Genomic DNA, 14,056 nt, shown 5'->3' on the forward strand with positions numbered 1-14,056 from the left:
GATTCTGCACAGACAATTTGTTCACAACAAGTTCCATAATGAGATAAATGATCAAATAGCTTGTCTTTCTGACAGCATCTCCTGCAGAGTGGTTTTCCTATAGCAAAGCACTCAGGTGACAGACCAGATTCTTTGGGAACAGCCTTGAATGAACAACCTTTTGATAGAGAGGTGCGAATACTCCTGTTCATTCAAGGCAATGAAGGGACTGCACAAGATGTTCAGACAATATCTGTCTATCAGATGAAATATCTTAACTGGCGGTAAAGTTATTAAAAGTTTCGGTAAGGAAAATAAAGAAAAAAAAGTCTGTAGTTCATTTGTTTCTAAGCGTTAGAACTAACCAGGACAGACAGGAGGAGGCCATTTTGCTCAATATGTCTTTGCCACCTCTTTGAAGAGCTATCCATTTATCTCTCTCTTCCCCATTAACACTGCAACCATTTTTTTCCTTTTCAAATGTTTGTCTAATTCCCCTTTGAAAATTACCATTGAATCAGCCTCCACCATCCTTTCATAACTAATGATGTGTAAACAACAATTATTTTCCTCTTTCCTCTCCTATATTTGTCAATTACACCACTCTGGTGTCATAGAGTTATTGATCTAGCTGCTCCTTATTTACTCAGCTAGAACACATCAAAGGAAGGTTTCTTTTGGTTAAGATATAAAGCACCTCAACAGAAATAGCAGTGAAAGCAAACATCATGATTGCTTTTTAGTAGTGGTTAATTAATTTAAAATTAAGACTGGCATTTATCGTGCTTTTAGACCCCCAGAACACTTTATGACCAATTGAATATTTTTCAAAAATTAGTCACAGAAACACACTGGCAACAATCATAGCTGTTCTAGGACCCAAGTCTGTTTATTTAATTTACACCATATCTTGAAATCTCGTTCTGAACCAAAGTCCATCTATGAAAAATTAAAAACTTGCTTTAGACTAATTTGCTTTCAGTCTTTGGTAGCTCCAATGAAGAGTGTAGACCTGAAATGTATTTCTGACCTGGTACATTTGTGCAGCACTTTCTGCTTTTGTTTCAAAATTCTATGCACATTCAATTTAGAATTAGCAATACTATGTGACATATCAATAAAATACTCATTTGCCATTTGTAAAACAGAGTCCACAATTTCTTTTAATGAAAGATTATTGACCCCAATTTACTTTTGTTTCTCTCATTAGACAAAATCCGACAAGCTTAATATTTCCAATATTTTCTATTTTTATGCAATTTTCAGTATCTGCAGTTTTTTTTCTCTTTCAATTCTGGTGCCATTCTGAAATGTTCTGAGTAAAACCAATGCAAGATAGCCAAGTTCCCAAAATTCCGTTTGTTGAAGCTATATTGGAGTGGCATCTTTTGACGTGAATCTCTTTCCAAAATTGCTCAAAGCCTTGCACAGAAAAGATCTACCAATGTATTTGTCATGAACCGGTTACTGTATGCCACTGTTTCAAAACTACATTTCCAGAATCAGTTTTCCTTCAAGGTCTTCTTTCTTCACTACAGTTCCCAAAAGTTATTACACATTTAAAAAATAACTTTTATAAGTACGTTCAGAATTCAATATACAATATATGGCACTGCCCGAGTTCAGGTTTGCTCTTCATAGTGTAGCAATATCCTTCATTGGCCATAGATGGCAGTGGACTAATTGACACTGTTCTGTAAACCAAAACATTTTTCAAGCGGCAAATATAATAACATTGACCTGCTCCAACATCCAATCAGATTGTGGTGATCTTTTACATTTGCATCACTTTTCTGCACAATCCTTTAATGCTCAACATTTTAAAAGCTCTCGCTGTGGAATATATTCAACAGCAAATCCTTTACACTTCTTCTCATAGAGAATTTCAAAGATTCATGGAACAGTTCACAACAGAAACAGGCCTTACAGCTCAAATGCCTATGCCAATCTAAATAAATCCCATCTGCCTGCACATGTTCCTTATCCCTCCATTCTCCACCTGTTCATGTGCTTGAATAAATGCATCTGTAGTACTGCTATCAGAATTAAATGTCTCTTAAGTGTTGCTACTCACTACACTATGTTAAGCAATTTCTTTTTATTGCGGTCTCTAATGGGTCATTTCTTATTATGTGATTGTGACCTCCATCTCTGCTTTCAGCTACTCACAGGGAGGGAGGGGGAATGTGGTAGTGAGGGAACATTCTCCCTGCTGTAGGGGGAGGGGAACATTATCTCTTTCAAACACCATGTTTCATAAGTACTTAATTGCTATCACAAGTCAGTCATGAAAATTCTAGAAAGTACAGCACCAGTTTACGTATCTTCTCCTCAGAGGATGACATGGTTTTTTGTTTCTTGGAAACGACCAGGAGACGCAGAAGATTCTTCAAGAAGCTTTAAGCTTTAATTTGCAAACCAAAGCTGAGACAATCACTGAGCTAGTCACTGATTGCCTGCCGATCATTGTACATAGCATTCTTTATAGCAATCTTATCTTAGTTGCATTAACATATCCAATCATTCTATAGCTGCATATCATCTATACATTAACTAATCAATCGTTCTTGACTAGCTCTCGATTCGCCACCATTATTTCTTTCCAGTTCACATCTTGGACCTCATTCCTGGCCATGGTTGTTTCTCAGTCAGCCTCCCTCAACATTCCATTGCCTGTTCATATCATCCTGTCTGTCACCGTTATCTCTTCATAAGCCATTCTATTGTATAATATATAGAGTACATTTCAGCTAAGAACATTTCTGCTAATGATACACAGATGTTCTTAAATGCTAAGTGTATTTTTGCTAATAATACAGATATTCTTAAATGCCATAGTATATACCTAAGAATACAATGTATCTAGTAAATGAATAAATGCATAGTAAATACTCAGTAGTCGTGGTTAAATAGTGAATGCTGCTAATACATAATATATTTTCCAATAAGGACAACCCCATTTTACCATCAAAGAAATCAATCTGGTGGGCCTTTTTTTGCACCAATATATGTATATGCAAATATATCATCACTTGGGTAGGGTGACCATGACCTATACACAATATACCAAATGTCCCTTACATTGTAATAAGTCATCTTTCCTCTTGTAATGAAGACCAGCTAACTATTTGTCTTTTGCACGCACATAGTTATATTCAATGTTTCATGCACAGATGCCTCTGAACACTATGACCATGTAAATTTTGCTTTTCTATTTTTTTTTCCACCGAAGTGGTGGGCAGGTGGAATTTACATTCACCACATTATATATCACTGTCATGTTCTTGACCATTCAAAACCCCCTGAGGACTCTCTGCATTCTCGTCACATACTGACACCCAGCTTTGTATCATCAACAAGCTCAGATATATTACAGAGCAAACACGAGGAAATCTGCAGATGCTGGAAATTCAAAGGTCTTCTTCCTATCATTTTGCATTTCCCCCTCCCCCCACTACTTCCAAATCTCTTACTATCTTTCCTTTCAGTTAGTCCTGATGAAGGGTCTCGGCCCGAAACGTCGACGGCGCTTCTCCCTGTAGGTGCTGCCTGGCCTGCTGTGTTCCACCAGCATTTTGTGTGTACTGTTGTCAGATATATTACAATTGGTTCCCTCATCCAAATCATTAACACAAGTTGTGAACTACTGATCTCTGTGGCAGCCCAGTAATAATATCCTACCAAATCAAAATTAACAAAAAATTACTCCTACAGCCTGTTTTATATTAGTTAACCAATCTTCAAACCATACAGCATATTGTATTTAACTGCAATACCATGTGTTCTTAGATAGTACATTTTCCTAAGAGGAGGGGCATCATTTGTTACCTGTGATATTTATTCTAGAATCTATAGAAATCTTAAAATGCAAGCCAGTGCATCCATTATATACAGAGTAACTCTTTTAAAGCTTTGGAATACAGGTCCCCATTTCCTGGACGTTTATCAGGTTTCCAAACTATTAGTGTCTCTAATGCTATTTTCAGACTAACGCCTGTTTTTCAGCTTCTCCTTTAGACGGTTACTCTCCACTTTTTGATGTTTGTTTTCTGTGTTTTTGTCTACGAAAGCTGGCACAAAATATTTAATTTCTTTGCATTTCCTTGTTCCCCAGTATAATTATTCCTACCTCAGTATGTAAGTTACTAATATGTTATTCTTTCTACTACAAATATTTATTGAAGCTTTTATAATCTGTTCTTACGTTTCTGTTTTCATAGTCGAATTTCTGTTATTTTGTCAGAATCAGGTTTATTGTCACTAACTTATGTCCTGAAATTTGTTGTTTTTTCGGCTGCATCTGCAGTGTAAGACATAAAAAGACTATAAATTACAAAAAAAAAACATGCCGAAGAGGAATAAAGAGGGTTATAGGTTAATGGAACCTTCAGAATTTTTCTGGGCTTCAGACTGATGAAGTGTTCATACCAGTGAATATCATAAATCGAGTTGTCTGCACAGTTTTCCGGACAGCTATTTATTTTTTAAAGCAGTATTCAGTGTTTCAATTTCCCATGGCCCACATCTTTTTCCCTCCTCAGCGGAGGAGACTTACATCAATGGGGAACCAGCTCTATTGACCTACATGGGAAGTGACCCGATTTTTAAAGTAATTTATTGTGACAGGGATTCTGAATGAACTTTGGGTGCAGAATCCCTTTCGCTTCTCTTGGGCGCGAAAACCCGTGAGGCAGTGGCGTGACCTGCAGGGAGTGCGCGAGCGCCAAGCCCATGAAAACGGATGTTAAAACAACTCTTTATTACAAAGTCCCTATATTCATTTGTTTATCCTCATAAACAGTCCGAACTTGTTGAAGGGATGGGCTGGTGCACTTCATCATTCAATTAGTCAATCAGTTGACCAGTTCGATTATAAAAAAAGGCATTCAGCAAATGTTAGAACGTGAAAGCTGTGGCCTACATGGTATCTGGATGTTATTTTAAGGGTAAGCCACTTGAAATGGATGGTAGTGCCATTTACTGTTAATAAGAAACCAGACAACGCCCATCAGTCGTCATTCCTTGAGGCCCATAAACACTGGAGAGTAGTAATGGAAGGTAGTTCCATAAAATCTACTTGCTAAATCCAAAGCCAACTCTTATTAAAGGAGTTTTCATTAATACTTGTTGTGGTGATATCACATGTCAACGTGTAAGAACGTGATTGGACAAAGTTCGGAGCATGCGCAGAAATGACAGAATGATCCAGAAGCATGGCAGTGTAAAACGTGGTTGCTGTTTGCTGTTAAATAGGAGTTCTAGTTTAAATTCTTCCAGAATATGGTTTGTTCTTAGCGACCCACGGTACATATAAAGAACACAACACTTGCTGCAGTTATTTTTCCAGCATTAAAATATAAAATTCATTGTAGACAAGAAATGCCACATAACACATTATAATTGACTAACACACACAAAATGATGGAGGAACTCAGCAAGTGAGGCAGCATCAATGGAGGGAAATAAACAGTCTCTATTTTGGGCTGAGACCCTTCAGTGTCTATATTATCTACATCTGAAATGTCAACTGTTTATTCCCCTCCGTAGATGCTGCTTGATTTGCTGAATTCCTCCTGCATTTTGTGTTTGCTGCTCAAGGTTTCCAGCATCTGCAGAATCTCATGTGTTTACATTATAGTTGATCCTTTATTCCCATGTCATCCATAGTTTATTCACAGAAGATTCCACCCTGTGGTATATTGCATTTTGACACTAACTTTAACAATGCCACCATTTACCACAGGTCTCCCTCCCTTTAGAACATCAGAAACTTTTTGACAAGAACAGGCCATTCAGCCCAACAAAGCTTGCCAAATTCCTATTCACACGATTGAATTTGGATTTGAGACTCTCTAAGGTACTACTCTCAACTACACAACTAGGTAGTTTGTTCCATATGTCCACAACTTGCTGTGTAAAGAAATGCTTCCTGATGTTCGTCTGAAATCTACATTAACCAGTCTCCACCTATGGCCTTGTGACTTTGATGATTGATTCATTTTGAAGTAACAGCTGGCATCCACTTATACCCTTAATGACTTTGAACACTTCTATCATGTCTCCTCCAATTCTACATCTACCAAGGCTAAAAGGATTTAATTTTTTCAACCTTTCTTCATAGCTCATACCCTGTAGACCTGGAATGAGTCTCGATGCCCTTCTCTGGACTCGCTCCAGTGCCTTCACATCCCTCAGGCAATATGGAGACCAAAACCCTACACAGTATTTAAGGTGCGGCCTCTCAAGTGCATTATGGAACTTAAGAACATCTCTTGACTTGAACTCCACTGAGTGCATTACATAATCCAACATTCTATCAGCCTTCCTAATCGCTTCTGTACACTGTTGAGACATCGATAGCGATAAGTCTACCAGGACCCCCAAATCCTTCTCATAGAGTGCACTTTCTAACTCAAGAACCGCACTCTGTATTTATGTCTAATATTTCTACTATATGTAATATTTTACATTTACTTTCATTAAATTTCACCTGCCATATATCTGCCCACTTCTGGATTTTGTTTAGATTTAACTGCATTGATTCAGCCTGTCCTCCTAATTTTGTGTCATCAACACACTTTACTAGTTTACTTCTTATGTGTAAATTAGAACCAGCAGCAGCTCCAAAACCAATCCCTGTGGAACTCCACTCTTAACATCTTCTAGGTGTGAAAATGATCTGCTCACCATAGCTCGTTGTTTTCAGTTTTTGAGGCAGTTCTGCTCCCATTCCCTCACCTTACCCTGAAACCCTACCTCCTGTAATTTGATTGTTAACCTCTTGTGGGGTATCTTGTCAAAAGCCTTCAGTTAGTAATTTTAAATCTCGAATTGTTCCATAGCAGCACTAGTTTAGTTTTATACACATATATAAATGTACCTTACATGCAACAGTTAGGGCCCAAGATCTGTTTGTAATACATTATAATATAAATATATTTGATTTTATTAAATAAAGCAGTCTCAGTATAAATATATAAAACGTGATAATTATGGAAAACGTACTTTATAAAAATAAAAAGATGCGGGAGGGGTCATTATTTAAATCACGAAGACGTTCATTTATGAATTTACATTCAATTATAAACGCATTTGGAAAAATTCTAACTATGCGTTTATCAGTATGTGGAATATTTACTTTAACTGCGCGCAATTCAATGAGGAAGAGTCATCCTCTGCAGAAACCTCGCTGTAACGCAAGACAACCGAAATACGGGCTGCGCCCTCGCCCGCCCTCCGTAGGACCAACCCCGGTCTACGATGAGTATCGAAAGCAGTTTCGCACGGGATCAGTTGGAGAGTAGGTGACATGGCTTCAGGTCCCGAGCTGTCCACTTTTCTTAAAGCCCAGCGCAGAGGCTACGAGGGGTTTAGCGAAGGTATGCTGCGAAACGGTCCGAAGCCGCATTCCGGATCCCCGCCGTCTCCGGGGTCGTTCTCCAGAATCCCGTGACGTCTGAGCCGGCTGGGCATTCCCGGGGCCGCGTTCTAGAACGGCGTGACGCCTCTTCCGGGGATTCCTCTGCCGCCGGAGTCTTTCTGGGCCGTGCCTTTGCGTGATCTCTGCTGGGACGTGGCCTCCACACTCTCACGTTATATGCGCCCGAATCACACGAGTGGGTGAGGGAAGTAAAGGTCACCCGAAACTCTGGCAGTGGCCTCGAGCTGAAATAATGCAAGCTTAAGCCGGGCAGGGAGGTCGTGTTTATTTTCAATTACGGGAGTTGTCTGTTTGCCACTGTTTTACTTCGGCGATTTGCCGAAAACTGGAACAATTTATCCCTAGTTATTTTCAGATAATTCAATGGCAATTCTACATATCCTTCCCGTTACACTGCGCAAAGTACGGCTTCACTTGAGAAGATGTGCTGCACTTTACTAGAATTATTAATGGGACAAGAGTTTTTTTTATTGCCAGCAAAGTGAAGGCTTAAGCTTGCTTACAGTGCTTGGAGGTAGGGTTGGAGAGGGTAACCTGATGACACCAGGGGCATGGGCTAGATGCTATGGGCGCTGATTGCGTGCAGTATGTATTTGTAGTAGACGAGTTCGAATTTTGACTACTAGGTAACTGCCTAGAGGGGCAGTGAGAGGGGGCATGCTTAAGTTGAAAGGATCTGTGACTCTTAAGTCAGGAGCTTGTCTGAACTTGTACAACTAACTATTGTTATTAAAAGTTCAGCAAAGAAATTGTGGAGTCAAACCGCTGAGGCTCTTTAGCCCACTATGCTGGCCCGTCAATGATACCTGACGCCAGGTTTTGTCCTTCCACAACTTGGCTTCTGAAGTCCCTGTTCAGATGCTTGTTAAATGTTTTGATTATATTGCCTCCAACACCTCCCCGACGGTAGATTCCAGATAATCAATCACTCCCACTATGTGAAGACAAACATTCCCCTCTGTTCCCATCTAAATGAGCTTCCTCTCACCTTAAACCTTTGGAGATGAGGACTTTTTTCACTGCAGGCAGTTGTAATGGGAAACGCTCCATGAAAGGGCAGGAGATGCAACTGTAATGTTCAACAAGTGAATTTGTAAAGGATGCAAGTCATTGGTGGGGGGGGGGGGAAACTGAGTGAACAGCTGTTACAAACTGCTGGCTTGAAGTATCTGGGATCACCTGGACTGTTTGCTGCAAACTTGCTAAGTGGGAATATTTTCTATAAGGACTAGACAATAAAAATTTCAGCAGCATTTCTGGAAAGAATATACAGGATCATTTTCATTTCACACTTTCTTCAAAGAACTCTGGGACTTGCGGAGATCTGTTAGTTTTTGTGTGAGAGGGGTGGGGGAGGTGGTTAGGGTTTGCAAGTTCTTGTTTTCCTATGAGGGATGATTGATATCTTTCAACTACATCTATGGTTTTCTGTATTTTATGGCTACAGGAGAAGGCAAATCTGAGAGTTGTATTCTGCATACAGGTTTTGATAATAAAATAAGCCTTTGAACCTTTATAAAATTGAAAGCAATAGAAAATGTGAATCCTGTGTTTGAAATCAAGGGATTCCTAGAAGGTAGAAATAAGGGTTGCCAACACCAGCTAGCATCTTTGAAGATTGGATCAAAATCTTTGCTCATGTTACCTATTACTTTTGGGATTGAGAGTGAATAAAGTGAGAGATAGAGTCCTTGCCGTTTGAGAGAGGAAAATAGCAAAGAATGGAGTAATAACTGCTCAGGAAATAGCTGTGGTTGCAAAATGTCACCGGCATTGAGCATCTACTGTCCCTATTCTCAAATGGAGGTGGACCCATTGTGCTGCACAGAAACCACGACAGAGCACCATTTATTAAAATGTGAATGTGTGCAACATACTTGGGTTGACATTAGGAAATGGCTGTATACCTGACGGAAGAATATACAAGGGGTGATTGATAAGTTTGTGGCCTAAGGTGGAAGGAGTCAATTTTAGAAAACCTAGCACATTTATTTTTCAACATACTCCCCTCCTACATTTACGCACTTAGTCCAGCGGTCATGGAGCTTATGGTTCTTGGACCTCCAGAAAGTGTCCACACATGGGTGATTGATAAGTCCGTGGCCTAAGGTAGAAGATGAGTTGTACAGCTCTCGTTACATGCACGTGCAGTTCAACTCTTTGAGTGATTTTGCAGAAAGTTTGAGGTTAATAACTCATCTTCTACCTTAGGCCATGAACTTGTCAATCAGCCCTGATGAGTTATTAACCAGACTTTCTGCATAATCACTCAAAGAGGAACTGCACGTGCATGTAATGAGAGCTGTATAACTCATCTCCTTCTACCTTAGACCACTAACTTATCAATCACCCATGCTGTGGACACTTTCTGGAGGTCCAAGATCCGTGTGCTCCACGGCAGCTAGACTAAGTGTATAAATGTAGGAGGGGACTATGTTGAAAAATAAACGTGCTAGGTTTTCTAAAATTGATGCCTTCTACCTTAGGCCATGAACTTATCAATCACCCCTTGTATAAGGAATGAGAATCTGGAAACTTGGTGATCTGTTTTAGCAAACTTGAAAAGGGATTGCTTTCTTAATGTTTAAAATAGTGGTATTTTTCCCCTCAATGATATTTTTTCACACAAAATGCTGGAGGAATTCAGCAGCATCTATGGAAAAGAGTACAGTTGGTGTTTTAGGCCGAGACTTTTCATCATAACTGGAGGGAAAAAATGAGTCAGAGTAAAAGGGTGTGGGGAGGGGAGGAAGTAACACAAGTTGCTAGGTGAGACTGGGGGAGGAGTGAAATAAAGAGCTCAGAAGTTGATTGGTGAAAGAGATACAGGACTGGAGATGGAGGAATCTGATAGAAGAGGACAGAAGGCCTTAGAAGAAAGAAAAGGTGGAGGTGATGAAGTAACGAGATAAGGTGAGGGCGAGAAATGGGAAATGCTGGGGGTGGGGGGGGCATTCCTGGATGTTCAAGAAATTGATGTTTGTGCCTTCAGGTTGGAGGCTACCCAGAGAGAATATAAAGTGTTGCCCCTTCAACCTGAGTGTGACTGACATATCAGGCCATGGCCTCCTCCACTGTCGCGATGAGGCCGCGCTCGCCCCTGTGGTTCAGTGGTCAATGTCCTATTAACTTTAGTAGACCATAAGACGCTGGGGATGGTCAGGGGCTTTGGTAGCATTTCTTGTGGGAACAGGAATTAGTTGATTTTGGCTGTTGAACTGGTAGGTGGGAAGCTTATAGATAAATGTTTTTTTTTAAAAAAAGGACCAGATGCAAGGAGAAATGGGCAAGAGATAGAAAAAAGAAAAGCACACAGTACTCCTGCACAGCTTTGCTGGCAGTGAGGTTGTAAATGGCAGGGATAATGAGAGAATTCAAATAAATAAAATATCAGAAGTTAAAAGTGTACAAGAACTATATGGGAAGCCTATAACCCTGCACTATGCAGTAATAACCACAGTAACAATTTGGGTTTTCTGTGTATGTGTATTTAAATATGGAACAGTTTCTGCACCACATCCCTTAAATGGTCTTTCCTACTCTCCTTGTTCTGTTGATAATTATTGAGTCTGTTCATATGTTCACATTTTTTAAGTTTGATTATTCATGTTTGCACACGTAACCATTCTGCTAATTGTTGACTGCTCATGGCTGTTTGCACTATTGTCTTGTAAATTGGTGGTTGCTATTGTGCTGTCTGTTATGGTATTGTCCTGTGTTTTATGCTTGGCATCGAACCACAATCAATTCTGGTACGTTTCATCTACTGGCGGTAAAGTGATTCTGAAAAGGTTCCGTGACTTTATCAGAGCAGCAGCACAGGGTGCTCTGTTTGTAGTCTGTGGATTGGGGAGAACCACGATATTTACAAGCAGCTGAAAAATGCGAGCCTCTTGCACGTTTTATGATCATGTAATAAGTCAATATTGCTGCTTAGAAAGCTTTTCCATTTGGATTGTGATTTCCGTGAATAACTATTCAAAATAAGTACAACTGATTTTAAAGCTTCAGTCTATTAATGGTATTTCAGCCCCTATTTTGTGTTACTGTTATTTTCTTTATGATCTAACATGTTTGCATGTTCCTTCACATCATCTCGTCTGCTTTGCTGATTTCTAAGAAGGCTGTCATGTATTTGCCATTGAGCTAGCTGTGCAGCCTGTAAACTTTTGACCGTGGATATCATTTTAAACAATACACGATGTCAAGCGGTGACGTTAAAGGGGAGCCCATGCCGTAGGTCAGTGTAACTTTATGGTATATCAGTATATCATTATATCTCCAAGGTCAGCAGAGAGTGCCATTATTTCACTGCTGGCAGCATCTGAAACAATGAATCCATGTTCAGTTGTCAAGAAAATGAAGATGGAGTGTGTCTGACCATATTCCCACTGCAAGAACAAAACCAACAAGTCTGAATTTCAGCAAATTCAACCTCCTCATGTTGCTAGCATTCCCTTTGGAAGAGGATGTATGATCTGTACTTGAGGCCTTGAGTTGTTGTGCAGGATCATCCAATCTCAAGTATGTAACTGCACATCAGCATGGACTACCTTATACTCCATTTGGGTGACTCAACTAGAACCAGGGGACATTCAGGGAGAAGATTTAGGACAGAGATGAGGAGAAACTGTTTTTGTCAGAGGGTGGTGAATCTGTGGAATTCTCTGCCCAGGGAAGCAGTTGAGGCTTTTTAACTAAGTATATTTAAGATACAGTTAGATAGATTTACATAGTAGTGGAATTGAGGGTTATGGGGAAAAAGCAGGTAGATGGAGCTGAATTTACAGTCAGATCAGCCATGATCTTATTGAATGGTGGGGAGCGTCATGGGCTGAATGGCCTACTCCTCCATTTCTCATGTTCAGTATCAATTTCTCCTTGCAGTGAAAAAAATACCCTCCCCTCTTTCATTCCCCCTCTGGCCTTTTACCTCTTCTCACTTACCAATCACCACCCCCTGGGTCCCATTCTCCTTCCCTTTCATTTATGGTCCACACTCTCCTCTATTATCAGATTCCATCATCTCCAGCCCTTTGCCTTTTCTTATCACCTATCACTTGGCTTTACCTATCACCTTCTAGCTATCCTCCTTCCCCACCCCCACCCCCAGCTTTCGATGCTGACATTCATCTCCTTTCTTTCCAGTCCTGAAGAATGGTCTCGGCCCACAACATCCATTGCTTATTCATTTTCATAGACACTGCCTGTACTGCTGAGTTCCTTCCATTTTATGTGTGTGTAGCTCAGACCGCCTAACCATGTTCCGTGATTGCATTCAGCAGGCTGGACCTGTGCTGGATACTGTATTTGGCAGTTTTAAATGCAGGAGGGAGCTCCCTCATAGATGCTGATCGTACCAGCAGTGTAGCTAAACATCCCATTGTTGGCACTTCTGTGGATGCTTTCTCATCACTTAAAAATTGTGAATTTGCTTCTGCCTTTATCATACGCTGACCATACAAAGCCAACATATGTAAGATATTTATTTCTTGCTCCCCAGGACCACAATCCTTCCAGTTAAAAGGTGATCGATATTGAAGAAAAGTAGCTTTGCATGTCTGTGCTTTTTTCCTTAATATCCTGTACCTTTAGTGCAGGGGTTCCCAACCATTTTCTGTGCCATGGACTAATACCATTAAGCAAGGGGTCGGTGGACCTTAGGTTGGGAAGCCCTGCTAGTGTGATAGAGTTTTAAAAAGTTTGATGGCTCTGGGCCTGTACTTGTATGTATTTAGAAAAATGAGATTGGGGGATACCATTGAAAATTACTGGATATTGAAATCCCTTGATAGCGTGGTGTGCTGAGGATGTTTTCTATAGTGGGAGAGTTTAGTACCAGAAAGCATTGCCTCAGAATACAAAGACATCCTGTTAGGACAGGGATGAGGAGAAATTTGTTAAGCCAGAATATGGTAAATCGGTGGAATCCATTGCTACAGAGAGAGCAATTCATTGGGTTTATTTAAAGTGGAGTTTGTTAAGTTCTTGATTGGTAAGGGTGTTATAGGGAGAGGCCTGGAAAATGGGGTTGAAAGGGATAGAAAATCAGCCATTTTGGAGTGGTGGTGCAGACTTGATGGACTAAATGGCTTAATTCAGCTTCTTTGTCTCATTGCACAGAAATAGGGCCTACAGCCTAACCTGTCCATGCCAACCAAGATGCTTGTCTTAAACCAGGTGTCAGCAACCTTTACCACTGAAAGAGCCACTTGGACCCGTTTCCCACAGAAAAGAAAACACTGGGAGCCGCAAAACCCGTTTGACATTTAAAATGAAATAACACTGCATACAACGTTTTGTTTTGCCTTTATGCTATGTATAAATAAACTATAATGTGTTGCATTTATGAAATTGATGAACTCCTGCAGAGAAAACGAAATTACATTTCTGCATGCAACAAAAACATTTTGAACTCCGAAAAAAAGACGTTGGGTTGAAGGTTACTTTTAAGTAAAATACTCAACGTCTATTTGAGTCCTTCTTGTATTTATGAAAAACGCCAAACTTAAATTTGCCGCCAGCAGCAAACCAAAAATAACGTCAGCCAGCTGTCAACCTGAAAAATAAAAGGACTATTTCACTGAACAATGAAAACATATGAATATACGTAAAATAATACGCAATTAAAATATT

General features: G+C 40.0%; 1 protein-coding gene across 3 annotated transcripts in view; it reads left to right on the plus strand.

The window, feature by feature from the left end:
• Positions 1-6,955: 6,955 nt before the first annotated feature.
• cpped1 (calcineurin-like phosphoesterase domain containing 1) overlaps positions 6,956-14,056 on the plus strand; it is a 255,017-nt gene continuing 247,916 nt past the window's right edge. Inside the window, exon 1 of one of the 3 annotated variants that reach the window (XM_059979335.1) lies at positions 6,956-7,358. In XM_059979335.1, coding sequence (XP_059835318.1) covers positions 7,289-7,358 — 70 coding nt within the window. In that variant the 5' untranslated portion in view covers positions 6,956-7,288. Of the gene's footprint in view, positions 7,600-14,056 lie in introns of all 3 variants that reach the window. The other 2 variants (XM_059979334.1, XM_059979333.1) reach the window with 2 other exon arrangements.

Source organism: Hypanus sabinus, chromosome 9, assembly GCF_030144855.1.
Source record: "Hypanus sabinus isolate sHypSab1 chromosome 9, sHypSab1.hap1, whole genome shotgun sequence".
NCBI classification, from domain to species: domain Eukaryota; kingdom Metazoa; phylum Chordata; class Chondrichthyes; order Myliobatiformes; family Dasyatidae; genus Hypanus; species Hypanus sabinus.